Below are 27,783 nucleotides of genomic sequence, written 5' to 3' on the forward strand. Positions count from 1 at the left end.
TGGTCATAGATCTGATCTCTCTCTCTGGTTATAATTTGATGAAATCATCATTGTCGTATCAAATAAGGTTGTCTGTTGACCTTTTAGGTGTTAGGTTGTCTTCTGTCTCATCTTTACATGCTCTGATACCTACTCTGCCCATCATGTGATATCTTAATCAGGTCATACACTAATAAGTCAATTGTGACTTCTGCTGCAGGTTTTCAGCAATTTGTGGGTGCAACTTGAAGAGCCTGCTACTGTGGAGACATCATTGAAAGAAAACATGGTCCTTTGTTGTGTTCCCACCATTGTTTGGAGTAGGATCATGATTGCCATGAAACTCAAAGTTTCATCTGCTCATCTGAGCCGAAAACAGCATCTGCTGCTTCACTTGTAAACTACTCAATGCTCACTGCATCACTTTTCCAGTCTAAAAGACTGGTTGGCTTGCACAAATCATAGCCAGGAAAGATTCTTGTCTGCAGTCACCTACCAAGCTCATTGTAGAACAAGCCAAGAACAGTGTGCTACATCAGCTTCCTTAGACTTCAAATTGAGGCAAATAAAATTGCAATCTGGACCCAAAACAATGTACCAGTCCATTGGAGGAGCTAAAAAGCTATTTAGTGGACCAAATCACCCTTGAAAATGGCACAGCTCCAAGCTAAGTTTGAAGCTAGAATATGTCACAGCATACATCTCCAACAAAGATAGCATTAGAGATATAAATATCAGTTCCAAACAGGTTAACTTCAGATAAAGAAATTGAAGACTTCATATGAACATGCTACATGGAGGCAGACAACAGTCTTCCACCTTGCAAAGGCCTACTATCTGAATCATGAGAACCATATTTGGTGGCAGATAACTTTCTATGCTTGCAACACAGTGACCCAAAATAACTGAGTCCACATGAATATAAATCAAGTGGGTCAACTCAAATTTGGATGGCCAATTCCTGGGTAATAAATTTCCCTGAGATTGTGAACTCAACAAGACAGACACTAGTGAAATACTCCTAGCAATTCCACCTTCCAAGCACATCAGTTGCAGTTCTATGAACTTGAGCAAAATGCTCTGCTGATGAATCGATGGGAGTCCTAACAAATGGGAAAACATCATCTGCTGTCTCATGCCACAGCCGGATGTGTTAAGAGTTCTTCAGAGCTATAATACGCTGGTGAAATTGCTGTTGCAAAAATCACAAATCTCTCATTAGCTATTCAGTACAGAAGATGAAAGCTGAAGGCTACAAGCCGCAATGCGTAGAACAGACAAGTGATAACTATAAGCTAAATCATTAATTGATTTCTGATCTCCTCTCTCGGAAAATGACTGTTCTTATGATCACCCAAAGAACTACCATCAGTGCAAATGCTATGGATTAATGGTCGCACAGCACAAACACCTCGCAGCTGTTGTTTGGAGGCAGAAAAGTAGCCATGGAAATCGGTCTTCCCTTTAGCAACTATGTTATATTAATTGCATATCTCAAATGGAGTAGATATTATCCACCAAAGCCAAAGATGTGAGGCCTTCTTTACTACATATGTTTCATAGGCAAAAGAATGACAGAGTGTGATTTATGACTGACAGCATTACCAACATCATGAAAACATCAAACGTCAGATAAGAAAACAGCGTAATTGAAATCAAGCAAGCAACAGCTTGCCATGAAGAACTCAGCTCCAGTTTCTTCTGCTACAGGAAGTGTTCCTTACGTCTCCATGTGGATACGTATGCGCGTATAGTTAGTGCATATCCCTGGCACACCTGGTGATGGTGCTGCAGCCTCGGCGGTAAGGATTCGCCCGCTTTTGCCGTTGGCAGTTGTAGTAGGACTGCCCTCGCCGGTTGCACGGCACCCGGTTCTTGCTGAGCGCGCCGTAGCTTATGAACCTCGCCCCGGAGCGCGCGAGGCTGCGCCGGGTGGACTCCGACTCCATCGCCATCTCCTCCTCCTCGTCGACGCAGTCTCCGACCCGTCCGTCGCAGACTGGCGACGCCCGAAGCCCGCCATCTCCACTCGCGAACGGAGCGACGCTCCATTCGTTGACGCCGTAGGTGGCTTCTCCGGCCGAGGCCGCCTCGGCCAGGAGAAGTGCTGCCAAGAGGATGGGTACGAAGGCAAGTCGGAGAGCCATCTTGAGAAAGCGCGCAACAGGAAGGGAAGAACCGGACTGTGTTGAGTTCTCTGTACGTGGCTGTGCTGCAGAGAGACGAGGAGAGGGTGGATGGTGTTGTTTGCAGAGGAAGGGGGGTCTTAAAGGGAATGGCGTTGCGCAATGTACGCGCATGGGAAGGTGTTTGATCGTATTTAGAGGAGGAAGCCCGCTTCTTCCTCCTGCTGTGATTTGGAAGGCAGGTGCTATTCAAGGGAGAGAGAGAGAGCGTTGACCATTAGACACCTGATGATCTACGTTGACCACCACAACACGCAGGCCGGGTCTGGGTCGGGCCCTGGCACGTGCTTTTTCACCATCAAAGTTTTACTCGCAGAATCACCTGCGTGGTAATCCAATTATCACCAATCATATGTCAGGTAGCAAGGCGGGTACATACAAAAGTACTCAGGGTTCGCGTCGGGTTCAGCGGCGAAAACCGGGTTCGACCATTGCGCACCCGATTAAAGCGCGGGAATGAGTAAAGAACACCAAAGCCCTAAACACTAACGATTCGGCTACCGACGCCCGTCGCCCTCTCGCTACGAACCCGAGCTTGGAAGCGCTCCCCATGGAGATCAATTCAGGGAGGCTGCCCTTTGATTTGCCCTTCCACCCTGCCTCCCCTCTCGTGGCGGACGGCGGTCTTCACCTGTTAGTTCCGATCCTGGCCACGATTCTAACTTTGTCATGTGGACGAAGCTATCACCTAATATCTTTCGAAACCCGCGCTGACAGGTACCGCTACGCCGCCGAATCGCAGCCTCAAAGGTGCGGTGGTTTAGTTTCTTCACTGATTTTGATGCGTCGGGTTTGCATGATTTAAAGATCGTGTTCTGAATCCGCTAGTTCGTAGCTTGTTTTCTTCATCTCGTTCTGGTTTATGCGTTAAAGATATAATTTTGATCCTCTGCATTGCAAATAAAGGGATGCAATTAATCGCCTTGTCAACTTAACGGAGACAACCATTGCATCTGGCGATGATAAAGGATACATAAAGGGTCCATCTTCTTCCTCTTCTTGTCATTGTACTAGTTGTTAACTATTGAATATTCAGTTGTAGCACCTTACCATATATTCCAGATGGTTGATGTTATATTTCATCTGTGGTACTAGCAAACTTTGTAATTGTATTCGAGTACTTGTTATCATTTACTTACTTGAGATTATATCCGTATGTACATTATGTAAATGCTAGTGAAGTTGCAAAATACTCTGTTCTAGTTCTTAACATTATACAGATGATTTTCTTCAGAAATTGCTTTTCCTGGTTTTTTTTTTTTGGTGCTTTTTGTGTTCACTTTCTTTAAAATTGATATACAACTTTTTATGAATTATTTGGTGACAAGCATGATCTCTGGCATGTTGGTTTCTCAGACGGGCTTTTTCTTATTTCTTCTCTCTAAAATTTGCAGGTTTGGGATATCCGGAAAGGTGATTGTTGCAATACATTTCATGCCCATGAAGATTATGTCTCAGACGTTTCTTTTGTCTCTGATACCATGCAACTTTTGGGAACAAGGCAAATAATGCATTTTCTGGATAGTTCATTAATCTTCTTTATTTTTTATTCCTTTCCTTCGGTTATTTTATTGAATCCTTGGCTGGTCATCTAAGTTTTATGTGCATAGATATGTTGAGTTCTGATTATCATATAGTTTATTTAAGTATTTTTTGTGTTCCATCATACATTAGAGTGGATTCTAGAGAAATATAATATTAGACAAAGGCTGATTAGAGACAATAGTTATCTTATTTATTCTATCTTTTTTCTCTTGTCTCTTTCTTACTCTCCCTTGGAGGTTACTACCTTCCCTTGAAGAGAAAGGAATGCTCAGTTGGAAGCAATTCATCTTATCATAGTTATTGTTTTTCTTTGTGTAGTTATAGTTTTTTTAATTAAAGTGTCCCCTTTCTTTCTCTTGACATCCAAGGTAGGTCAAAGTAGATTCAATTTCCTATGTTCTGATATTGATCTAGTGGTTGAGTATCTGAAAGAAGAATTTTGGCATCTTTCCTTGACAGCTGATGAATCATAGATAACCTGAAATGGACTTTTAGCTTGGGCAACAGTGTAGTTAGGAAACCTTCTGACTAAGCCTCAATTCTTTTAAATGCTTCTGACTAGTAAAGTTAAATATGATACAATATGAGCAAATGTGGACAGTGGAAGGCACAAGAATGTGCAAAATTTCAAACATAAGCATTGGACTGGGATCCATTGGAGAATTAGGAGATCATGATTGGCTGTTGAATGTAGGATTGAAAGTGGAGATATGGTTCTTTTGATAGGCAAAAAAAATAAAAACATGGAGAAATCAGGGGAAATTTTTTTTCTCCTTATCTAGTTCTAGTGACTGCTGGAAACATGCTAGTGAGAAACCATTGCCAGCCTGCTAGGCCTGATTTTCTCTTGCCTTTTCTTTCTCCTTGTTTCCTCCTTTTTCTAACCATGTTCTCTGCATTGCCATCTTCTGCTTAGAGGACTGGTTGATCTTTAAAGATTAGGGGGTGAGATGGGAACCTCAGATAGGTAGTTCTGGTTGTAGGTTTCCAAGTATTCATGTTATCATGTCATGCTTCCAGAAACGGAATTCTTATTCCAGCTGAAATTTATGTCATGGTTACCTATGTTTTTTTTTTTCCTTTGCAAAGGATAAGTGATAAATATGAGATTCGATCCTAAGATCTTACGACATACTGTCAGAATCTTTACCAGTTAAGTTAGTTACCATCTTCGTTTTTTATAATCAGTCTTAGAAAATTGAGATCACTGTTAGTTTTTTTCACATCTTTGTTGCAACTTTATGAAATGTTATCTTGAGATCTCATCTAATTTGACCAAAACAGAATCTTTCTTTATACTTTTTTTTTTACTCCTCCAGGTTTTATGTATGTTCTGTTCATGAATGCTCGACATGTTATATGTAAATATTACAATTTGAAGCTTATGATTTTTCAAGGGGAAAATTGTCTTCCTGAGGTGTTTGTTCATTTAAGGCCCATGAAATATATATATATATTGCAGCGGCGTTGCCACTCTATCAGTCTGCAGTCTTAAAAAAAATAAGGCATTTGTTGATTTTTGTACAATTTAAATGTTCAGGATATTCTGTGTTTTCATTAGGATATACATAACTGTTGGGTTGTTATTTTTCTTTTGATCTGGATTATGTTTTTATTAGGTTGGTAAGCATTCTACCAAATAGGATAATTAAACCACTTGCAGAGCATTCAGAATACCCAATCGAGCTCATTGGTAATGCCTTGTACTATTATTGCTCGTATCTTTTGATCTTTGTAAACCTTTGTTTAGGTTGTTTAAATTTTTACTATGCTGATCAATTCATCATGTTTCCTTTGCAGCTTTCTCTAATGATAGAAAATTTCTTGGCAGTATTTCACATGATCAAATGTTCAAGGTGAGGTCATCACACAGCATTTAACACTATCGACATCAAGTGCAGCGGACTCGTAGTCTGTGGCAAGACTCCAGTTAGCATTTAAGTCCTTTTGCTCTGAACATCCAAAAGACGCATTTTAGCACAAAAGGAGATTTTTCTTTTGTTTTTAATCCATTTGTTGCTCCAATCCATTATTCTTGTCCAAGAGGGTGTAATTTATGTGAAACAGCACAGCACAACATTGTCATATGCCCAATGCCTGCCTGAAGGCATATGTTCTAATGACAGTATGCCAGTATTTGTCTCAAATGTTCTAATGACGACGAGAATCTTTGGAGGATGAACACTCGTGAGTGAACACGAGGCTATCGAATGTTTCATCCTCTTACCGTCCATGTTACTGGCAGCCTATTCAATCATTGGGTAAAACATAGAAAGAGCATATGCAGTGCAAAAGCATGCCTAATAACCATTACAGTCGATCAGGAATGATCAATACATCTCACATCGGCCAACAACAAAAAATTCAATCAGCAAATGAGGTGATTATAAGTGTATATTATATATGTGTGTGTGTGTGTGTGTGTGTGTGAGAGAGAGAGAGAGAGAGAGAGATGGGTGCCTAATGGATGAATGGGTTTTCTTCCATCAAGTAAGATTCTTGCGCCCACTTTTCTTACCATCAAGATGTTACCCATGCATACTGCACTAAATCACACTGATAAGATGGGTCCAACATAAATGTCTTCAACCCATAAGAAAATATGTGGTGAGTTCTTTACATCTATCTCAACAGGACCCTTCAGAAATTTCACTTTTATACCAGCATTTGATATCAAACAATTTGTTCTACCTGCATGCAGACCACTCCAGTTGATGCATCTGGAATACAGACCACTCCAGTTGATGCATCTGGAATCTATGGTCCCCCTCCAACCTACAAATTTAGGGTTCCTGTTTCATGAGGCATCTATCAACGTATATCGACTAATGCCCAAAGATTAGTCATTATGTTCTGCGAAGATAAAGGATGCTTTGTAATAGATGACATCTAGATTCAATTGAACTTTACAATTTCAGAGTACCTATGTATCAGCAATCCAAGATCAAATGAACACCACATGATACAGAACAATGTAGAGCTAATTTGTGGACCAATCCAATCTGCAGTATGCTTAATCCCAATAAATGAACAAAAAGAATAAGATCTCAAAAACAGGAGGTGTTGACGAGAGGAATACTATGAGTATGGCATTGGCCACCTGTTGAGATTCTAAAATCAGCTGAATGCTGAAGAAAGGGTGGTGCCATAATGTGGACAACAAATTGTTGACCAATGCATATAGATCATCCTACTAAATCTAATAATACATCATGGCGGTCCTATTTTTGTTATTTGATCTCTTGGCTTGCGGGAATAGTCATGTCTAATCGATATATTTATATGAGGCGAATTGTAATACTCTGTCACCTCTGGACCATGAGTCACATCAAAGGAAATATCAACCTAGCATTTTCATGTACATCAGTGAACGAAAAGTCTAGCATTTCCATTATTGAATGTGAATGTTGTGACCAATTATGTTGTGATTCATCTGGTAACTGACAAATATCAGGAGATGGGTAACAATGACATTACTGAAGACAAAGATGAAGCACAATATGTCAGATGCATCACAACACTAGGCAATGGGTTTTGCCCCCTTTGGAATGCATCATATATCCCACCTACAACTCAGTAGGCATTATAACAGCTGTGGTTAAAGACAAGAAAAAAAAATAGAGGGTAAGGTAATCACACTTTGCAAATCATCATCATCATTGTTAACTATACCGTCAGGTCTTCTTCTAACTACTACGGCCTGCTTATCAGTAATTTAACTTTGCCAACATGCCGGGTTGAGGGGGTTGCATTTCTTCAACCTGATATCAACTGTCACTACCCCATGGTTCGTTCTAATATCAACTGTCACTACCTATTAACTTGATCAAACTAAAATCGCGGGGCACAAATGCTTGTCCGAGATAATAATAATAGGTTCATCTAGCCTCATATACAATCATCTTCATCTTTCACTACTTCTAATGTGAGACTAAATTATAGTGCCGAGACACAAGACAGGAAATATATTATTTTAGGCTAAACAAGTGTTTAGCTTGAAGTGTGACAATGCACATGAGCTGATCCAATATGTTGTCTGGGTTGCAGGCCAACACATCTGTGTAGCCTGACTGTTTAATCACTAAGTGATGTGAGACTAAACTTTGACCCTTATGTTTTTCCCTTGTTCCCAATATGTCTGAACCCTAGACAAGCAATCAAGAATTCTCTACCACCAGCAATTTAAACAGTACAATCATCTTGATTGCTTGCAATAATCTCTTATAACTATGTAGAAAGTAATAGAAAAATGCCAGTTGCTACTTCTTCTTTCCATTTTGCGTGACAACTAAAAAAGCATTACACTATAAGATCTACAAACATGATCATTTAATCAAAAAAGAGAAAACCCCATATATTAATATATCATTGTTGCTCAAGAAAGATCACCCATATCTTGCTAATGAAACATCCACTGATGAGCTTTAAGACATTTAATCCGACCTTTCCAGAGCTGATATAAATGCTAAAACTCAATTGGAAGGACATTAAGATCTACAAGGGAAAACTCAGTAAAATATTGCTCAAGAAAGGTCAAGCTAATACGAATCTTGTTAATGCAATATCCGTGAATGAGCTTTGAGAGTCGAACTCAAAGCAAGAAGTTTACCTGGATTCGATGGCATCTTTATCTGCTGATTTCTTCTTTCTCTTCGGCTTCATACTCCTTCGCCGTCTTCTTTTCAACCGAATCGGAATCGTCTCCGCCAAGAACCGCGAGCCCGTCGGAGGCGACTACCCCAACTCCGCCACCTCCGACCACTTCCGAGGCCGCCCCCGACGCATCGTCTTCGTCGGGGGCCTCTCCGAAGCCCTCATCGTCGCCATCTTCGTCGACGCGGGGGCCAACGGAGATGGCGGCGAGGGCGAAGGCCTCCATGATGGACTCCGGAGGGAGGGCGCAGTCCTCGAGCCCCGCGTCCTCCAGCCTCGGCGGGCAAATGAAGGACGCTGCCTCCTCGTGGAGCACCGCGCCCCGCTCCTCCTCCTCGTCCATCGCTCGATCGAAACCGCTGGGGACGCCCAACTTGCGGCGAAGTTTCTGGAAACGAGACGGCCCGCCCTACCAATGATAGGCTCCAAGTACATACGACACTGATGACCCAACCCGGCCCAATTAGTTACTGGTCTACGCCTAAATCCGGCCCATATAGAAACAACATGTATTAACAGTATAGCACTGGGTCAACGAGCATGCAGACGTGGACGTGCGTCTGCCATGAACAATAGCAGCTCATCATACACGGCCAAACTATTTGGCCCTTTACAAGTTGTCCATGGTGACGCGGGGGACACTTAAGGGCTCACAATGCATGGGAAGAGCTGTGTCCACTGAGCCTGTGACACAAGAAGCCAAGTTGCAAGAGAACAGCTTAAGCCAGGAACAAGAAGAAGCCTCTCACAGTCACCACTAGATGACAGTAATGGCGGCGGGAATGGCGAGCAAACATGGATGGGCATGCCTGTCCAATTGCCCTTGGCGTTGTTGCTGCCAGTTTTGGTCACTCTTCTTCCTTGTGGTGCTCTGTCGATTCCAACGGAGACTTTTGGTTGCAATGCAGTGTTCTATTAAGCAGAGGAAGGATGTCAGATGATCTTCTCCAGCATCTCTTTGGGTGCATTCCCCCAGAGAGAGAGAGAGAGAGTTTTGTCTTATAACAGCTGCAAGCCATGGAGCAAGACAAGCTCATGAGAACATGCTTGATGGGAAACGAGAAGAGCCAGAGAAAGAGCATCGCCCCATGATGTATCGTATGGGACACACTACAAGAAGAACGGATAAGAGATATAACTTAACAATGATTCAGAAGCTTGTTCGATGCAAAGAGACCGTTGGTAAGATGATGCATTTCTTGAATCAGTCGATGTGTTTCATCGTCTAATCATTGTCTCAACTATACGAAGAATACTATCGTATGATATGAATTCACAGATCACAAGGCAGCAAATTAAGTTTCTGCTATAAATATGTTATCTTCCTTCTTGTTCTTCTACTGCGTGGGCTGATTCCATTTGGAAGGAAGGAGGAAGACACCATATGAGATGATAGAGAGTTCAGCTCGGAGAGCGACAATGGGAAAGTCCAACAATAAAAGCAGCAGAAGCAGCAGCGCCAAGTTCAAGCATCGCTTCTCTCGGATGCTACTCGGCTCCTCTTGCACCACCACCACCATGGCAGCCACCACCTTGGGCCAAGCCAAGCTTCCGAGCGCCACCCCGCAGCGCCAGCTCTTTCCCGATCCAGATTGTCGCCGCCGACGCAAGCTCGATCACCATGCGCCCTTCTCCGCTACCGACCATCGCCGGCTGCGCCACGTCGCCCCGGTCGTGAGTATCTCCATCAACTGCGGCGCCCGTCGGTTCGTGCAAACCTCTGATCCGTTCCTTCCTTTGGTGAACAAGGAAGAGGAGCACGATAACGAGAGGAAGACAGAAGCTAAGCAGAGAAGCAAGAGAGCATCGGAGACAAAGAAGAAGATCAAGAGAGCGGAAGCAAAGAAGCTGTTACCCGATGCTTATGGATTCATTATCTCTTCTTCCACTGATAGCGAGAACCAACTCGATCTATTAAGCAGTGATGAAGAAGAGGAAGAATCGGCGACTCTGTTATCATCCAATAGCTTCTCCTCCGACTCCTCCGAATTCTTCCACAACAGCAGGAAGAAGAACACGAAGTCCACCAGGCGCCTGGCAAGAAGACATGCGACGCATTCCAAAGAGCTGCGGCCACTGGTCTCCATCGCGTCGAAGGAGAGGGAAGAGAGCCGAGAGAGAAGAGAGTCCAACGCAGGGTTCGCGGTGGTGAAGCGATCGAGCGACCCATACAGCGACTTCAAGAGCTCGATGGTGGAGATGATCGTGGAGCGCGGCATGCACAGGGCTCGAGACTTGGAGCGCCTCCTCGACGCTTACCTCTCCCTCAACTCGCATCGTCACCATCAGACCATCCTCGAGGCGTTTGCCGACATATGCGAAGCCATGTATGGGAAGTAGCTGAACACTTGGAATGACAGTAGATTAGAGTGCTCATGTTGCTGTTCTAATTCAATGCTCTAATGCATGGTACATACGTGGAGATGTACACGTTGAGAGTATTTGATTTGAGCTGATAAATAGGTTCCACTACAAGGAAGATCCCATTGAGGATAGACAAGTCTATTCCTCGATAAGATAGTGGCCGGAGTTGGAGATGCCATCGCTGCAGTAGTCACTGTGTTTGAGGTGAGTGCTACTGCAAAAGGATTGAAAGGTGAACAAACCGATCATTGCGACGGGAGGAAAACAACACAGGAAACAATTGAAAGGTGAACAACCGATCATTGCGACGGGAGGAAAACAACACAGGAAACAATTGACAGGTGAACAACCGATCATGGTGATGGAGAAAACCACTTGAGGAGGAAGCTAAGCTAAAGGATTTCACCTCACAGCATTAACATCATACAAAGCTGCTTCTTTCCTAGCGAAACAACTCTGATAGATTATTAGTTCGCATTCCATAAGATGATTCCAAGTGTTACTAGGTTTCTGTCAGTTTTCAGAGGAACAAGATCTCACATCCTCTCCATGTATTATCACACACAGCATGAGTAGGTGCATCGTAGGAGCTATCATTTATATATGGTTGGTTTCATCTTGCTCCTGTAATTTTTGGCTTGTCAAATCAAAATTTTACTCGCGGTGGACAATGGCCCCATATTATGCTGATATCATTCGTATCTATCATATGATTCAAAGTAATATACAGGAAAAAAAAGCATTTAAAAAGTTTTTATTTTTAGCAATGATTCATGTACTAAACAAGGTCTAGTCTCACATCTAACATAGTACTAATTCGACGTCAGTCTTGTCTTTGCAGCAACATGAGGAAATCGTTTTGGACTATTATTATTAGTATTATTTTTAGTGAGGTGAGGTGAGTTAAGAATATGAAATGATAGGACATTCTTAGAATTTAAAAAATTCATGTAATATTAACATGATTCAATAATGTTTGGGTGGGGGAGAGATAAGATATTTAAAATAAAAATCTCAAATATGAAATAAAATGATATTCTTAGAATTTAAAAAATTCATGTAATATTAGCATAATTCAATAATTTTTGGGTGGGGGTGGGGGAGAGATAAGATATTTAAAATAAAAAAATCTCAAATATGAAATGAAAGGACATTCTTAGAATTTTAAAAAAAAATTCATGTAATATTAACATAATTCAATAATTTTTGGGTGGGGGTGGGGGAGAGATAAGATATTTAAAATAAAAAAATCTCAAATATGAAATGAAATGTGATTCAATAATTTTTGAGTGGGGGTGGGGGAGAGATAAGATATTTAAAATAAAAAAAATCTTAAATATGAAATAAAGCTTGATTCAATAATTTTGGGTGGTGGGAGAGATAAGATATTTAAAATAAAAAAAACTCAAATATAAAATGAAAGGACATTCTTATAATTTAGAAAATTCATGTAATATTAACATGATTCAATAATTTATGTCTACAAATGATGCTCATTATTGTATATATTTATCATCCTTTACCTATGAAACTTATTTCCAACCATTTGATGCCTTTATTATACTTCCATGCAAATGGTACAAAACATAATATAATTATTCTTTCTTTAAAATCATACGAACCAAGTAATTTCTAAAACTCCACATACAGCATTATACTCATCGCCTTCATAATCCAAAAAATCGAAAGAAATTAGCTTTTCTTAATATTTAGAATATAACTCACATCATTCAAATATGCATCAATTTATCAAATGTTTTAGTCTTCATTTTGCTATATTCTTATTGAATTCGATAAAACTTATAGAAAAATTAATATATTTTTTATTAATCTTCAATCATCATATCTTTTGGGTTCTAACTATACCATCTTTCAAACCAAAAGAGAAATATCATAAATAGAAAGTCGAATGCAAGAGAAGACATTTGAAACCAAAAGAGAAATATCATAGATCAAAATATATTAGAAATTTGATGCAAGACTAATATGGCTTGACATTTTCTGTCTACATCCATAGAAAAAAACTAAATTCTTCATTATATAAGAAAAGTTAAATATAAATAATCTCTTTTGAGCTAGCATAAACCTAAGCCTTTAATCCTTATAACCCTTTTATATAAAGTATAAAGAACTCTTCTCTTTAACCATCCAAAATGTCTTCATCTATGCCTCTCTTTCTCACTGAAACTTTGAGATACATGGATATTTCTACTAAGAAATCATAATTCACTAACTACTTATCTTCTACTTAGCATCCTTAATCTAGATCCTAATCTTAATAAAAAATTTTCAAATCCAATTAAGACTCTCAAGGTAGCTTGGATGTAATTAGTACTTCTATAATACTTATCAATAATAATAATAATAATAATATTATTATTATTATTATTAAGAAGAAGAAGAAGAAGAAGAAGAAGAAGAAGAATAATAATAATAATAATAATAATAATAATAATAATATTATTATTATTATTATTATTATTATTATTATTATTATTATTATTATTGGAAAGTGTGAGAATTTTGAGACTGACTCAACTCTATCGGTGACCTTGACGAGCAGTCCTGATTCCTCTGCCAGCACAAACCATGGGCTCCACTGTTAGGCTTCCGTCCTACAGGGCGGGGCCGGTGGACGTGACCTTCCACTATTGGCTCCACTATTGGCTCGCTAAGGAGCTCTCTCCTTTACCCCCTCTTCTCACTATAAAGCCATCATTAATCTCCTTCTCATCATCGTCCATCGAAGGTGTTGCTTGTCGGTGCTGTATCTGACCCATTCCATGGATCGCTTCCTTTCTCTTCTTTCAATGTTCTTGGTAAGTGGACGGAGTTCTAGTCCTTTGTTCTCGATTTCGTTTGCCTTGTAAGCTTTTTTCAAGATTTTATATTTCGCTTCAGCTTGCTGCAGTCAGCCATGCAGCTTTATCCCCTCAGATAGTTTACTGGCACTCTGTCCTCCCCAACACTCCCATGCCAAGTGCCATCAGTGACTTCATAGACCCTGGTATCTCTCTCTCTCTCTCTCTCTCTCTCTCTCAAGCTGCTTAATGTTTGGTCTTCTGATCGCAGATGTGCTTGCTGAGGAGAAGTCCGGTGTGAACGTGTACACCAAGGGGAAGAGCGGTGGCACCACCGTCAACGTCGGTCACGGCCGCGTCTATGTTCCCACCGGTAATAAAAATTATGCTGCCACCGGTAATAAAAATTATGCTGCCACCGAGACCCAAATCCATAATGACCCCAACGTCGCCCTCTTCTTCCTGGAGAAGGAGCTTCGGCCGGGCGCCAAAATGAACCTACACTTCACGAAGACCACCTCGGGCGGCGCTTCTTTCCTTACCCAGAAAGAAGCAGACGCCATACCCTTCTCATCAGCCAAGCTCCCGGAGATTCTTGACCACTTCTCCGTCAAACCCGGTTCCGCAGAAGCCGAGGCGATGAAGACGACGCTTCAGGAGTGCGAGGAACCGGCGGTGAGGGGAGAGAGGAAGTACTGCGCCACCTCGCTGGAGTCCATGGTGGAGTTCAGCATGTCGAGCCTGGGGACACGCGACGTCACGGCGATGTCGACCACCGTCGCCAAAGTGGTGACGCCGCGGCAGCAGTACACGGTCACGGGGGTGAAGGCGCTGGCCGGGGACAGGCTGGTGGCTTGCCACCCGGAGGCGTACGCGTACCCGGTGTTCTACTGCCACGCCACGGGGACGGGCAAGGCGTACAGAGTGGGGCTGGTGGGGACGGCGGACGGAGTGGCGGTGGAGGCGGTGGCGGTGTGCCACACCGACACCAGTGCGTGGAACCCCAACCACGTGGCCTTCAAGGTGCTCAAGGTGAAGCCGGGGTCGGTGCCGGTGTGCCACTTCCTGCCGGATGACAGCGTCGTCTGGAGCCGCAGCGGTTAAGGGAGAGCATGCCCCTCGCCGTGTTCACTACCGAAGCCTCTATATATATGCTGTGTGTGTTCGTATGTGTGCAAGCGAGAGCTCAATCTGTATCCTTTACTTTGTCTATGTACGCATGGAGTGTTGAGTTGCTTATGTTTGTTTCGCTGGTAGGTGTTGCAGACATAGGTGCACTGTATACTTGTTATATAGTAAGCCGATGGCCTACGTTGCTATATATTGTAATTATGGTGTTGAGACTATGATAAGTTTGACTGTGTCTGAGCTTGACGTGAAATGGTGGCTTTGGTGCAATAGCTGATGTCTAATCTTTAATATTTATTATCATTCTCGCTATGATTTAGTTTCACATTAAAATTATAAGGGTTGATGGTATGAGCATTTCAAGAGGGTTTCAAATTCCGGTCAAGTGGTTATCCATCTCCACATTCCACAGAATGACTCCCAAGTGTTGTTCTGTTTGTATCACTTTCCAAAGGAAGAAGATGTGACACCGCATCATCTCTCTGTGTCGTCGGAGCCAAGCTTGACGAAGGTGCATTGCAGGAGCACATACGACGACACAATTATCAGATAGGACTTCATTGTGCTAAGTGAACGGAAGTATGAAGTGACAGAACGAAGATTCTCGATAGGACATACGAGTTATGGAGACAGGAATACATAGAATAGAATTAAATCTTTCGATGATTCCAATGATTATGGTATTACATACCTTCCTCTACCTTGATTTGGACAGTAAGTCCAAATTTAATTTATTAAATAAAAAGAGAAAAAGGAATGAGACGTGCCCAGTGACGACAACGAACAAGGAGTGCGCGCAGCGAGGGAACAGTGCTGGCGTGATGAAAAATATTGAGAAAAGGAGAAAGAGATGAGGTTTTTGCTACGTGATCTAGCGATTTACAGTTTATTTTTTCTAATATGTTTTCTTGTTATCAGACTTAAAATTCTTTGTTATAAAATTTATTTACGATGACGATGATATGTTAATATTGTTCTTGATGTTATTATGATCATTTGATTATTCTAAAGAAGATTTGTTGTAAACTTGTTATCAATATCGGTGATAGTGGAAGTTTAAAGTGGATTACGGTCCTGTAGTTTTTTTCGCATTATGTTTCTTACGTAAAAATTCGATGTCTCACTTGATATTGATTTATTATTTTACTATTTATGTTGCTCTGGTTAATATTTATATTTTGGTAATAAGTTAATTTTTGACGAAGAACTCATTTTGATACACAAATAGAGAAAAGAATTATTCCGCTATAATAGTTTTTCTCATCTAGTGGTATCAGAGTAATATTTTATTTGGTGTTAGTTTTTCTTATGTGATTAAAATGGATGAGTCAGATAGTATGATTAAATTAAACTCATCAAATTATTCCACTTAGAGGTATATGATGGAAGATTTGCTCTACTGTAAAGATTTGTATAAGCCCATTAAGGTTAAAGATAAACCTTCTAGAAGATATGGAATGACTGGTTCTAAGTAGAAAACCTATTGCTTATATTAGAAGATGAATATAAATTTGCATGAGTATATTTCTGATGAAACCAAAGCTGATGTTGTTTGGCAAAGATTAGAAAACCTCTTTGTGACAAAAACAGTGAGAAATAGAATTTCTTTCCTCCGAAAATTTGTAAATTTGAAGTATAAAAATGATTGTAATACTGTTGAGCACATAAACCTATTTTAGAGTATTGAAAATAAACTAGTTGCTATGAAAATGAATATAGATGATGAGATGCAAGGATTGTTACTTCTTGGCTCTTTATCAAAAAGTTAGGAAACATATGTTGTGATAATTTGTAACTCCACGCCAGACGGGACTCTAACTATAGATATGGTTAAAGATAGTTTGCTAAATAAATATTCTAGAAAGAAAGAAGAGGAAGAATATTCTTCTGTAACAGGCCAGGTCACATGAAGAAAGAATATATGTTTTGGAAGCGAGAACAGAATTAATGGAAGAAAATTGAGAAAGAGACAAATACTACTGAAGGTGATATCATTATTGTTTATAATGACGGCTATGTTAGTCTTGCAGCTCATGATAGTAACTGGGTAATTGACTATGGTGCTTCATTTTACGTTACTTCTTATGGTGATTTCTTCATATCTTACACTGCTGGTGAGTTTGATAATGTTAGAATGGGAAACAGTAATACATCTAAGATTATGAGTATTGTAGATATTTGCTTAGAGAACAATATTGAGAGCAAATTCATACTCAAAGATGTTAGACATGTTCTAGATATTCGTCTTAACTTAGTATTTACAAGCAGACTTGATGATAAGGGATTTACACACTATTTTGATGAAAGCAAATGAAAACTCACTAAAGGTTCTCTAATTGTAACAAGAGAAAATGAGCTTAACTCTTTTTATGTCATTATGTCATGCAAGCTAAGCTACATAGAGGAGAAACTAATGTAATTTAGAAAGATAAAAGTCAGAAAGATAAAAGTATAGATCTTTGGAACAAGAGGCTTAGCCATATCAGCGAGAAGGGACTTCAAACTCTTGCTAGAAAATAGTTTTTACCAAAGTTGTAAGGCACATCTCTTAAATCTTGTAATCATTGCTTAACTGAAAAAATACATAGAGTTGCTTTTCATATATATCTATCATCTAGAAAATCAAATGTTATTGATTTGATTCATATTGATGTTTGTACTATACAAACTATAACTCTTTGAGGTGTTCTTTATTTTATTATTTTTATTGATGACTATTCTAAAAAAGTGTGGGCTTTTGTTTTGAAATCTAATAATCAAGTACTCGATATTTTCAAAGAGTTTCATGTCAGTGTTGAAAGAAAAATTGGCAAAAAGCTAAAGTATGTTCGAGCAGGTAATGGTGGTGAGTATAGGGTCCTTTTGAGAATTATTGCAGATTTCAGGATATCAAGCTTGAGAAAGCAGTTCCTAAAACTCCTCAACAGAACGGTGTGATAGAAATGATGAACAAAATCATTGAAGAAATGATTAAGTGTATGTTTTCTCATGCCAAGTTACTTAAGTCATTTTGGGAAGAGGCTATGAGGACTATAGTTGACCTAATAAATCTTCTCTATCAATTCCTTTGAAAGGTGATGTTCCAGAGAAAGTATGGAAAGGAAAAAATATATTTTATAATCATTTTAGAGTGTTTGGGTATAAAGTATTTGTTCATATTCTTAAAGATAAGAGATTAAAAGCTTGATAATAAGGGAAAAGCATGTATCTTCTTGTAATATGGTTATGAAGAGTTTGGGTATAGATTATAGGATTCTTAGAAGTAGAGATGTTGTGTTTCTTGAAGACCAATTGTTTGATGATGATGATAATATTAAGAAGTCAAAAACCTCTGTTAATATTCTGTAGCTTATGATGATCATGGGGGAGATGAACAATAAGATTGTGATGAGAATGCCACTAATGATACTCTTACATTTGATGATGTTGACCCAACTGAACAAGCACCTCTACTGTCAGTTGAGATTACATTAAGAATATCCACAAGAGAACGACAATCAAAACTTACTAAGAAGATATTCTACATGAGAATAAGAATGAGTGGGTTAAAGTCATGCAAGAAGAGATAAAATACTTACTTGAGAACCATATCTATAACTTGGTAAAATTATCTAAAAGAAGAAAGCTCTAAAAAATAAATGAGTTTACAAATTGAAGACTAAAAATAATAGCTCACAATAAAGATATAAGACACGACTAGTTGTGAAAGGATTCAGTTATAATAAAGGTATTGACTATGAAGAAATATTTTCTCCTAGGATGAAAATGTCCTCTATTCGAGTTGTTATTGGTTTGGCTGCCCACTTGAATTTAGAAGTTAAGCAACTTGAATTGAAAACAGCATTTCCTCATAGTGACTTAGAAGAAAAAAATTTACATTAAACAACCAAAATGTTCAAAAGTCAAGGGAAAAGAAAATATGGTGTGTAAGTTTAGTAAAAGCTTATACGGACTCAAACAGGCACCTAGATAATGGTACAAGAAGTTTGATTCTTGTAATGATAAGCCAAGGGTATAATAGAACCACATCTGATCATTATGTGTTTATGAAAAAAAATTTAAATTATAATTTTATTATTCTCCTACTATATGTTGATGATATGTTGATTGTTGATCATGATACTAGTAAAATTGAAAAGTTTAAAAGAGAGCTAAGTAAGTCTTTTGCCATGAAAGATTTAGGATCAGTGAAATAAATACTTAGCATGAAGATTCTTCGTGAAAGGAAAAAAAGAAAGATTTGGCTATCTTAGGAGACTTACATTGAAAAGGTTCTTGAAAGATTCAACATGAGTAAAGCTAAAATAGTTTGTTCTCTACTTGTAGGACATTTCAAGCTTAGTTCGAAATAGCATCCTACAACTGAGAAAGAAAAAAAAGAAATATCTAGAGTGCCTTACTCATCTGCAGTAGACAGTTTAATGTATATCATGGTTTATACTAGGCCAGATATAGCTTATGTAGTTAGAATTGTCAGCCAATTTCTCTCTAATTTTGGTAAGAAACATTGGGCAACGGTGAAACGGATATTAATATATCTAAAATGTACTTTTAAGTTGTGTTTATGTTTTGGCAGTGATGAACCTATGTTAGAAGGGTACATAGATGCAGACATAGTAGGTGATACTGATTTCAAGTTATCCACTTCGGAATTCTTGATGACATTTATAGGGGGAGCAGTCTCTTTGTAGTCTGAGTTATAGAATTGTATTGCTTTATCAACCATAGAAGCAGAATATATAGCAATTACTAAAGCTTGCAAGGAAACTTTGTTGATGAAAATGTTTATATAGGAATTTGGTTTGAAACAGGAAGGATATATTATTTACTATGACAGTCAGAGCGCCATTCACCTCTCCAAGAATTCAACATATTATTTTAAATACAAGCATATTAATGTTAGATATTACTGGATTAGTGATGTGCTTGAGTTGAAAGAATTGTACTTGGGAAATATGCATATCAATGAGAATATATCAAATATATTGACAAAGTCTTTGCTTAAGGAAAAGCTTGAAGTATGTAGTTAAAGAGCGAACTTAGCACAACCCACCATATGAGCTAGAGGTGGAGAATTGTTGGGTCCAACCTATATGTGGGCTTAGACTAGATGATTTGGATAGTAAACCCAAACTTGATTTATTAAAAAAAATTAAAAGAAAAAAAAGGAAGAGATGTGCATAGTGAAGGTCTTGAACCACGGCCATGCAGCAAAGGGATAGTGGCGGCATGAGAAAGAAAGAGAGAGAAAAGGAGAAAAAGTTAAAAGTTTATGAGACTTTTGCTAGATAATCGAGCAGCTAATCAGCGACTAAATTTCATTGGTTTAGACTCCAATTTTACATGAAAAATTCTTACAATAAGCTCTATTAATTTACAATCTTAACTATATTGATTTACAATTTATTTTTTTTAAGGTATTTTTCTATTATACCTAATTTGTGAGATCTAAAATTCTCTTTTCATAAAATTCATATATAGTGATGATGATATTGTTAATGTTGAGCCAAGATCCATGTTCTTAATGTTATTGTGATCCTAAGATTTACTGTAAATATGTTATCATTATTGATGATAGTAGAAGTTTGAGGTGGACTACGGTCTCATGATTTTTTTCACGTTAGATTTTTCATGTAAAAATCCAATATCTCGATTAATTTATTGCTCTGATTAATATTTATATTTTTATAACAAGTTAATTTTTAATAAAAAATTTATTTTGCTTCGATTAATATTTATACTTTGGTAACAAGTTGGTTTTTGACGAAATTTTTTTCCGTTATTAACAAATTTTCTCAACAATTCTCTACGACAATCCAACACTAAGAAAATAGCTTTTCTCCTGCTGGTCTTTTTCTTTCTGTGTTGGTAGCTTCCTCTTCCTATTTCTGTGTCCGAGAGACATTGAATGAACACAGCAACATAGCTCCTCGATAAGAGCTCAACTTTAAGTTGTCATTCTTCGAGATGATGAAGCATGTTTCGATTACCCCAACATTGAGGAGTGCCTCTATCATCAAGAATCAACTCCACATGCCTTCATTCAAGCACAAGCTAGAAGGGGATATGGAAATTAGATGAGATGTTTGGTATATAAAATATGTTCTTCATCATTTGATAGATCTGCCGAACTACAACTTTATTACGGCAGTTGGCAGATCAAAGGCTATTCAATCAATATCTCAAACCTGTCTTACCTCTCCTTCAGCTCACAGTTGCCGTCCAATATTAGCTTGTCAGGAATGGTGACAACGCATGTAGAAAAACGTCGAGAAGGAGAGAGCCACCAGTTTCATGTAGGTAGAGTGCATGGACCTCCAAAACTAGAGATCAATTAATACAAATATATCCCTATATATGTCAAGATTGATTATTCTTTCATACGAGCGAGCCAAACTGGTCCAACACCTGTAACTAATATTAAATGTTAAGTAAATATTATCATATTTTGATAATCTTAGAATAACTAATACACATCCAGACTTTATGATAGAAATCGAGCTACTGCATATTGGCCATATGAACAACGCTACAACATTTATGTTGAGTTCAAATCGAGGTTTAATTTCTTGGTCCGACGAATTGACAAAGGGAAACCAAAGTTTGACTTGTTTGAGCTAATTTCCCTACCTTCACTTGACGTGGGTGTGTATTCTGCTGTCGGCATCCAGACAGGGTTCAGGGATTTGTCAACCACAACAAGATGAGCGGATCTTCGCGTGTTCCCCACTGATGCCCGTCCGTTTCATTTTTGTGGAAATACTAAGCTGAATCCTGTTTGGGATCAAACACACGAGCTGCATCGACAGGCCTTCGTACATGGCGTCATTTTCCGTCGATATGTGCCATCAAGGCGAGCATGGAGGAGGGCGGCGTCTGCGTCCATCCGAACGGCACTCACTAATGCGATCCGTGGACGGTTGAGGCGATCCGACATTAATGCCAGTTGCTGTTGCTCTCCCCGCCTCCCACCCTCTCGTTCTCTCCCTTCTATAAAACCCTCGCCGGTTTTCTTCTCATCGTCGCCGGCGACGTCTGTGTTTGGTCTGTTGTTGGTTCCATGGATCGCTTCCTTTGTCTTCTTTCCTTCCTACTGGTTAGTAGGACGAGCTTTAGTTCTCTAAGTCTCGAATTTACTTAAGCTTCCTTCACTTAATCCTCTTCCTTATCTTCCGTTCTGTTTCAGCTTGTTACGGTCAGCCATGCAGCTTTATCCCCTCAGCTGGTTTACTGGCACTCTGTCCTCCCCAACACTCCCATGCCAAGTGCCATCAGTGATTTTATAGACCCTGGTCTCTCTCTCTCTCTCTCTCTCTCTCTCTCTCTCTCTCTCTCTCTCTCTCTCAAGCTGCTAAATGCTTGGTCTTCTGATCGCAGATGTGCTTGCTGAGGAGAAGTCCGGTGTGAACGTGTACGTCAAGGGGAAGAGCGGTGGCACCACCGTCAACGTCGGCCATGGCGGTGTTCATGTGGGCACCGGGAAGCCCGGCGGGGGCGGCACCAACGTGAACGTCGGGCATGGCGGCGTCCACGTGAACACTGGCCACAAGGGAAAGCCGCGGGTGGTCGTCACTGTGCCCTCCAGTAAAGATTTCATTTACAATTATGCTGCCACCGAGACCCAAATCCATGATGACCCCAACGTCGCCCTCTTCTTCCTGGATAAGGAGCTTCGGTCAGGCGCCAAAATGAATCTACACTTCACGAAGACCACCTCGGGCGGCGCTTCTTTCCTCACTCAGAAAGAAGCAGACGCCATCCCCTTCTCATCAGCCAAGCTACCGGAGATTCTTGACCACTTCTCCGTCAAACCCGGTTCGGCGGAAGCCGAGGAACTGAAGACGACGCTTCAGGAGTGCGAGGAACCTGCGGTGAAGGGAGAGAGGAAGTACTGCGCCACCTCGCTGGAGTCCATGGTGGAGTTCAGCATGTCGAGCCTGGGGACACGCGACGTCACGGCGGTGTCGACCACCGTCGCCAAAGCGGTGACGCCGCTTCAGCAGTACACGGTCACGGGGGTGAAGGCGCTGGTCGGGGACAGGCTGGTGGCTTGCCACCCGGAGGCGTACGCGTACGCGGTGTTCTACTGCCACGCCACGGCGACGAGCAAGGCGTACACGGTAGGGCTGCTGGGGGCAGACGGCGTGCGGGCGGAGGCGGTGGCAGTGTGCCACACCGACACCAGGGCGTGGAACCCCAACCACGTGGCCTTCAAGGTGCTCAAGGTGAAGCCGGGATCGGTGCCGGTGTGCCACTTCCTGCCGGAGGACCACGTCGTGTGGAGCCGCAGCGGCTGAAGCAGTGCAGTGCGTGCACGTGACCATTAATGGAGCTTATACATAGCCTCTGTAGCCTCTGTACTACGTAGTGGATTCACGTATCGAGTTGCTTGTGTATTTGGCTGCTATTACTTTATGATGTTGCATACGTACCCTGTAATCCTCGATATATAATAATAATAGCAGTGTTTGGAGCTCCACTTGATACACGTGTCGAGGATAACGAACCACATTTAATTTGCGGTTCACAGCAACCGACTCACAAGCTTTGGTCCAACAGACCGAATTAACGAATAACTAACCTGCATATATTTAGAATTCAATTTTTTGATGGACCATGGAGCCACGGCTCGACCCATGGACCGGGGCCAGCTTGCCCGGTCCAACCGGTTCAATAAATTACGTTTTGGGTTGGGCTGTGAACGGAGCGGATCCGAATCATATAAGGGTCCATTGATAAGGTTTGTGGCATCGATATGTGGGTCCCGTCCTCGATTTATCACTCAACGAACACGAATTTTGATCTCTCTCTCATTAAAGAGAAGTGAAAGGAAGATTAGTTTGACCGCTAAATGGATCTTTGAGGGTGGTGGAAGTGGGGAGTCCCCTACTGTTACTGCACGTGTATGTGTAGTGTGTGGGACTGTACTATCTTTTCCCCTAAAGCTGAACGCCCACCACATAGCAACGAGCGGTGCACTTTTGACGGACAGGTATATGGATTGGATAAAGGCAGCGTCACATCAAGTTGTGTCAGAGAGAGAGCGAGAGAGAGGTTTGGATGGAAGAATGAGTTGCAAAGCTGTAGAAGATGATGTGATCAGAACAAGAACATGGTGGGTCATGCTGAGCATCATCAAGCTTTCCCAACCATGAACATGTCGAAGCAGGAATGTGGAGACAGTTGCCGCTTGATGAGGGGTGAGGCAGAAACAGGTAGGAAGAGAATTAGAGGGGTTCTGATCTCTCGAGCTATCATATGACGGTGGAGTGATATGAACAGCATGCAGAATGTTGTGGCGTACACGTTGATGAGATGAATACTTGTGCGGCCGGGAGAGAACGGACCCGCCATGGCCGCCGTCTCACGTACGTGTTTCTCGCCATCAGCTGCTCCGGCGCATGCGCCATGAATGGAGGCGTGGAAGTGTGTGCGTCGGTGCCCATCTCCTTTAGAATTCTCGCGGAGGGACGCGGTTTTAGGCGAAGAGATGGCCTTCTCCACGATAACGCGAGCAAGTGGATGACCAGAAAAGAGAAAGATGATGAGAAGCTCCATGGAAGTGGAGGTGGGCCACTTTGGATTGGCGCAACTCAGTGTCAAGGCAAATAGGTGAATGTCGACCTGAAAAATACTGTGAATGCATCAAATTTCTTGATCATATCACAAGTGGATAAGCTTAGGCTACAAAGATGATTGACTTTACATAATACATGAAAGACGCCCTCTCTCTCTCTCTCTCTCTCGTTTGACTTTTGTTCGAGAAGTCAAGTTGGCAGAGCCCAAAACCGATGGTGGGCTTTGCATCACCGGATTCTGGAGATCCATCGCCACTTCTCGCTCACCTTATCGCCCCATCACTCCACCACCCGTGTCCGTGACCACCACCACCACCACCAGTATAAGTTCCCCCGACTGCCCGACTCTATTTATATCCAAAGATCACATCACCTCTTCACAGAGTCAACGCCACCCACCTCTCCCCTCCTCTTCCCTCTGCTTGACGCTTTGGTTTCACGTTTCATGGATGACAACAACTGGGATCTGCACGCGGTGGTGAGAGGCTGTTCCGCCGGTGCTGTTGCGCCCGAGAACGATCCCTACTTCTCTTCCCTCTATCTGTCGAACGAGGATGACGTCGACGGAGAAATGGAACCCCTTCTTGGCTTCCCTGAGCTGATGGGCACGTCAAGCTATCTGTGTGAGCTGCAGCAGCTCTGCCAACCTTTCTATGCCATGGAACCCGACGAAGAACCACTACAACAGCAGCAGCTCCCACCCCATTTGTCCCCTGCTCCGTCTCTTCTCCCTGCAGTGGCTTATCCCGGCCAGTCCCAGCATCAGAGCAGCCAGTTCCCGCGAACGGTCTCCCAACCTTCCCGTTCCAAGAGAAGGTACTTTAGCCTTCGCACTCCTCTGCCTGTCTCGTTCCTCCTTTCCGATTCAAGCTTTGGAGAAAAAGAATTAGTAACATGTGGAGATGTTGCATCTGCAGGAAGAATCAGCAGAAGAAGGTGGTGTGCCAAGTGCCAGCCGATGGCGTCCAATCCGATTTGTGGGCATGGCGAAAATATGGGCAGAAACCCATCAAAGGGTCCCCATATCCGCGGTAAAGCTGCCAACGCCATTCTTTTCTCTTCGATTTCTACTTCCAAGGTGTAATTTTTGGACGAAGGTGTTGATCTTTGTGGTGGTGGAGAACAGGGGTTATTACAGGTGCAGCAGCTCCAAGGGATGCCAGGCTCGGAAGCAGGTGGAGCAGAGCAACGCCGACCCGGGGATGCTGCTCATCACCTACACGGCGGAGCACAACCACCCCGTCCCCACCCATCGGAGCTCGCTCGCCGGGAGCATCCGTCAGAAGCTTCCCCAGCCTGCGGCCAAAGGCGGTGACCGTGACCAGCTGCCGTCGCCCAGCCACCCGTCCTCCTCGAGCCCACTACCGTCGCCGATTGCAGCCGCGGGGCTGTCGCCTAAGACCCCCCTCACAGGGGACGAGAGGAAAGGTGAGGAGGGCGAGGAAGAAGACGAGGAGTTACCGACGATGGGAAATGTCGACATGCTCGAAGAGGACAGCGCGCTGTTCTTAGGCATGGAAGTATTGGTGCAGCCCAGTACCACAGGAGCCACCGAAACGCCGGCCACGGCGACCCTCAGCTCCGGATACTTCGACGAGGGAAGCAACTTCGAAGACCATTTCTTCCGCTCGCCATGGCTTGCGATCACTGACGCCGCGATCTAATACGTCGAACACCTATCACATAATTTTGTTTACCGAAGAAGAGGATATGTATAATTCCATATAATCTCAATTTTGCACTACATTTCCTATCAGTAAACTCCCTTATCCTATCAGTAACCCCTTGGGTTTCTTCTTCCTATTCTTTCTTCTCTTCTTGCCCTTCCATCACCATGGTTCAATTGTTTCTGCAACAAGGTCAGTCGGATGTACATGATGCAGTTTAGTCTGCAGCTGACTGCTGCTTCTACTGCCACCAAACCAGTCTCACGAAGAAGCTCATGGTTGATTGAGCAAGCGAGATTCGTTCACCGCACAAAGTGATCCACAATCCAGGTGGAATGTGAATGCAAGACCTTTGAGAACTGTGTCAACATTGTTCTACAAGAAAAAGCTTAGTTTTAGGTGTAGAAGTCCTGCCTAGTCTCTGATATGTTATTGGCTATTCACAGATCAAGAAATAAAGTAATTGTAATGGATTGGGTGTCCATAACTTTTCTGATTTGGCAGTTGCCTGTACACCACCTCGGTAAAGCATTGCAGAATATTGAACTCTTTGTCGATCCTGTACTGGTGACACTAATGACATTCGTGCATGAGGTGGTGTGTATTGTTCTGGTTGGTTTCCTATGGTCTTGTACGCATTACACATTAAGAAGGTGAGGTTCCTTGCAGGAAATGTTTCAGTATCTCCAGGTAGGATAACTCTGTAGATCATGACGCATTCAAGTTGCATCCCGGTACATATCTGACCATTATTTCTGCCTGTCACGCAAATTACATATCTGAGATGACTTGGGAGCATCTTTGATTCGAGTTCACGTAGAACACCGTGAAGGAAGCATGATAACACTGTCCTAATCCATATTGCAGACAAGAAACTAACGCAGTAACGCAGGAATAGGAGGTGCTCAGAAGATGTCGGAGAGGGTGGGTAGCTTCATCTCGCCCTTGGTGGAGAGGGGGATGGTGAAGTCGCCGACGATGGGGAGGTCGATGGTGAGGCCGACCTGCAGCTCGTAGTCGATGTCCCAGTCCCGCCCGATGTCCCTCACCAAGCTTACCAGGAAGTTGTAGGGCACCTTCACCGGCACCTCCAACTTCGTCACCACACTCGCCGGCAGCGACCCCGGGTCCGGCATCGTCCCCGACGCTACCACCCTGCTCATAAAATGCATGTGTCTATTACGAACAGCGCACTAGTTCGGGGGCAGAAGGAGAAATGCATGCATGGAGGAGGAAGCCGACCGGCCGGCGCTCTTGAGGGTGTAGGAGATCTCGCAGATGGGGAGGGAGTGGGAGTAGGGGTTGGAGACGGAGACGTCGCTGTGGAAGAGGGCCGAGTCGCGGCTCAGGCTCTTGACGGACACGCCCGTGAGGGAGGCTTCCGGCTTGGGAATCTGCGCGATCTTGCCCGCCACGAACTCCTTCGCCCTGTCCACCAAACTCGACATGACTGCTCTGCTCGCTCGTTCCTGCCGCTGCTTCTCCTCTGCTACACAGCCAGCCTACCACGACGCCTCACGAACGAGGGGATGAAAAGAAGAGATGAAGCCCTGCAATTGGATCGGTCCGCAAGACCTCCTCCATCGTCGCGGCCGCAGGATGAGGCAACTTGTGGCACGTCGCTGGTTACGCGGCGGACGGTCATCGAACACGAATCACGAAGCGGTGACATCTTTTGTAAATAGCAACGACTAATTTACACGGGAAAACAATGCGATATTGCGAATGCATATTAAGTAATCTAAGAATAAAATTGATGCGTTTGGTTATTGTTGCAATTTACATCATGTTGATGTTAAATATGCGTATCATTTATCTTAATTATGTAAGTTCATATAACGTTTGGGAATGTTTACAAAATATATTTTGAATGATTTCCTAA

General features: G+C 42.0%; 7 protein-coding genes across 7 annotated transcripts; 4 read left to right on the forward strand and 3 right to left on the reverse strand.

Moving 5' to 3' along the window:
- Positions 1-1,733: 1,733 nt before the first annotated feature.
- Positions 1,734-2,126, reverse strand: LOC135675200 (rapid alkalinization factor-like). The gene has a single exon (XM_065185476.1). It carries the CDS (start codon positions 2,124-2,126, stop codon positions 1,734-1,736), a length of 393 nt encoding a protein of 130 aa, XP_065041548.1.
- A 4,149-nt stretch (positions 2,127-6,275) lies between these two features.
- LOC135673396 (uncharacterized) lies at positions 6,276-8,756 on the reverse strand. Its single transcript, XM_065182342.1, has 2 exons — positions 8,320-8,756; positions 6,276-6,502 (listed from the first exon to the last, which is right to left on the reverse strand). The coding sequence occupies exon 1, from the start codon at positions 8,704-8,706 to the stop codon at positions 8,338-8,340; it is 369 nt and encodes a 122-aa protein (XP_065038414.1). The 5' UTR covers positions 8,707-8,756; the 3' UTR covers positions 6,276-6,502; positions 8,320-8,337.
- Positions 8,757-9,782: 1,026 nt separating this feature from the next.
- Positions 9,783-10,703, forward strand: LOC135675201 (transcription repressor OFP8-like). Its single transcript, XM_065185477.1, has one exon. The coding sequence runs from the start codon at positions 9,783-9,785 to the stop codon at positions 10,701-10,703; it is 921 nt and encodes a 306-aa protein (XP_065041549.1).
- A 2,740-nt stretch (positions 10,704-13,443) lies between these two features.
- LOC103984729 (BURP domain-containing protein 3-like) lies at positions 13,444-14,902 on the forward strand. The gene is made up of 3 exons (XM_065182341.1): positions 13,444-13,546; positions 13,629-13,734; positions 13,800-14,902. The coding sequence occupies exons 1-3, from the start codon at positions 13,511-13,513 to the stop codon at positions 14,630-14,632; spliced, it is 975 nt and encodes a 324-aa protein (XP_065038413.1). The 5' UTR covers positions 13,444-13,510; the 3' UTR covers positions 14,633-14,902.
- Positions 14,903-21,593: 6,691 nt separating this feature from the next.
- LOC135673395 (BURP domain-containing protein 3-like) lies at positions 21,594-23,135 on the forward strand. Its single transcript, XM_065182340.1, has 3 exons — positions 21,594-21,752; positions 21,843-21,948; positions 22,034-23,135. The coding sequence occupies exons 1-3, from the start codon at positions 21,717-21,719 to the stop codon at positions 22,951-22,953; spliced, it is 1,062 nt and encodes a 353-aa protein (XP_065038412.1). The 5' UTR covers positions 21,594-21,716; the 3' UTR covers positions 22,954-23,135.
- A 1,340-nt stretch (positions 23,136-24,475) lies between these two features.
- On the forward strand, positions 24,476-26,011 carry LOC103984828 (probable WRKY transcription factor 27). Its single transcript, XM_018826171.2, has 3 exons — positions 24,476-25,050; positions 25,152-25,265; positions 25,361-26,011. The coding sequence occupies exons 1-3, from the start codon at positions 24,680-24,682 to the stop codon at positions 25,896-25,898; spliced, it is 1,023 nt and encodes a 340-aa protein (XP_018681716.2). The 5' UTR covers positions 24,476-24,679; the 3' UTR covers positions 25,899-26,011.
- A 562-nt stretch (positions 26,012-26,573) lies between these two features.
- On the reverse strand, positions 26,574-27,424 carry LOC135674934 (late embryogenesis abundant protein Lea14-A-like). Its single transcript, XM_065185199.1, has 2 exons — positions 27,144-27,424; positions 26,574-27,056 (listed from the first exon to the last, which is right to left on the reverse strand). The coding sequence occupies exons 1-2, from the start codon at positions 27,347-27,349 to the stop codon at positions 26,807-26,809; spliced, it is 456 nt and encodes a 151-aa protein (XP_065041271.1). The 5' UTR covers positions 27,350-27,424; the 3' UTR covers positions 26,574-26,806.
- Between the last annotated feature and the right edge of the window lie 359 nt (positions 27,425-27,783).

This window comes from Musa acuminata, chromosome BXJ1-5, assembly GCF_036884655.1.
Source record: "Musa acuminata AAA Group cultivar baxijiao chromosome BXJ1-5, Cavendish_Baxijiao_AAA, whole genome shotgun sequence".
Taxonomy (NCBI): Eukaryota; Viridiplantae; Streptophyta; class Magnoliopsida; order Zingiberales; family Musaceae; genus Musa; species Musa acuminata.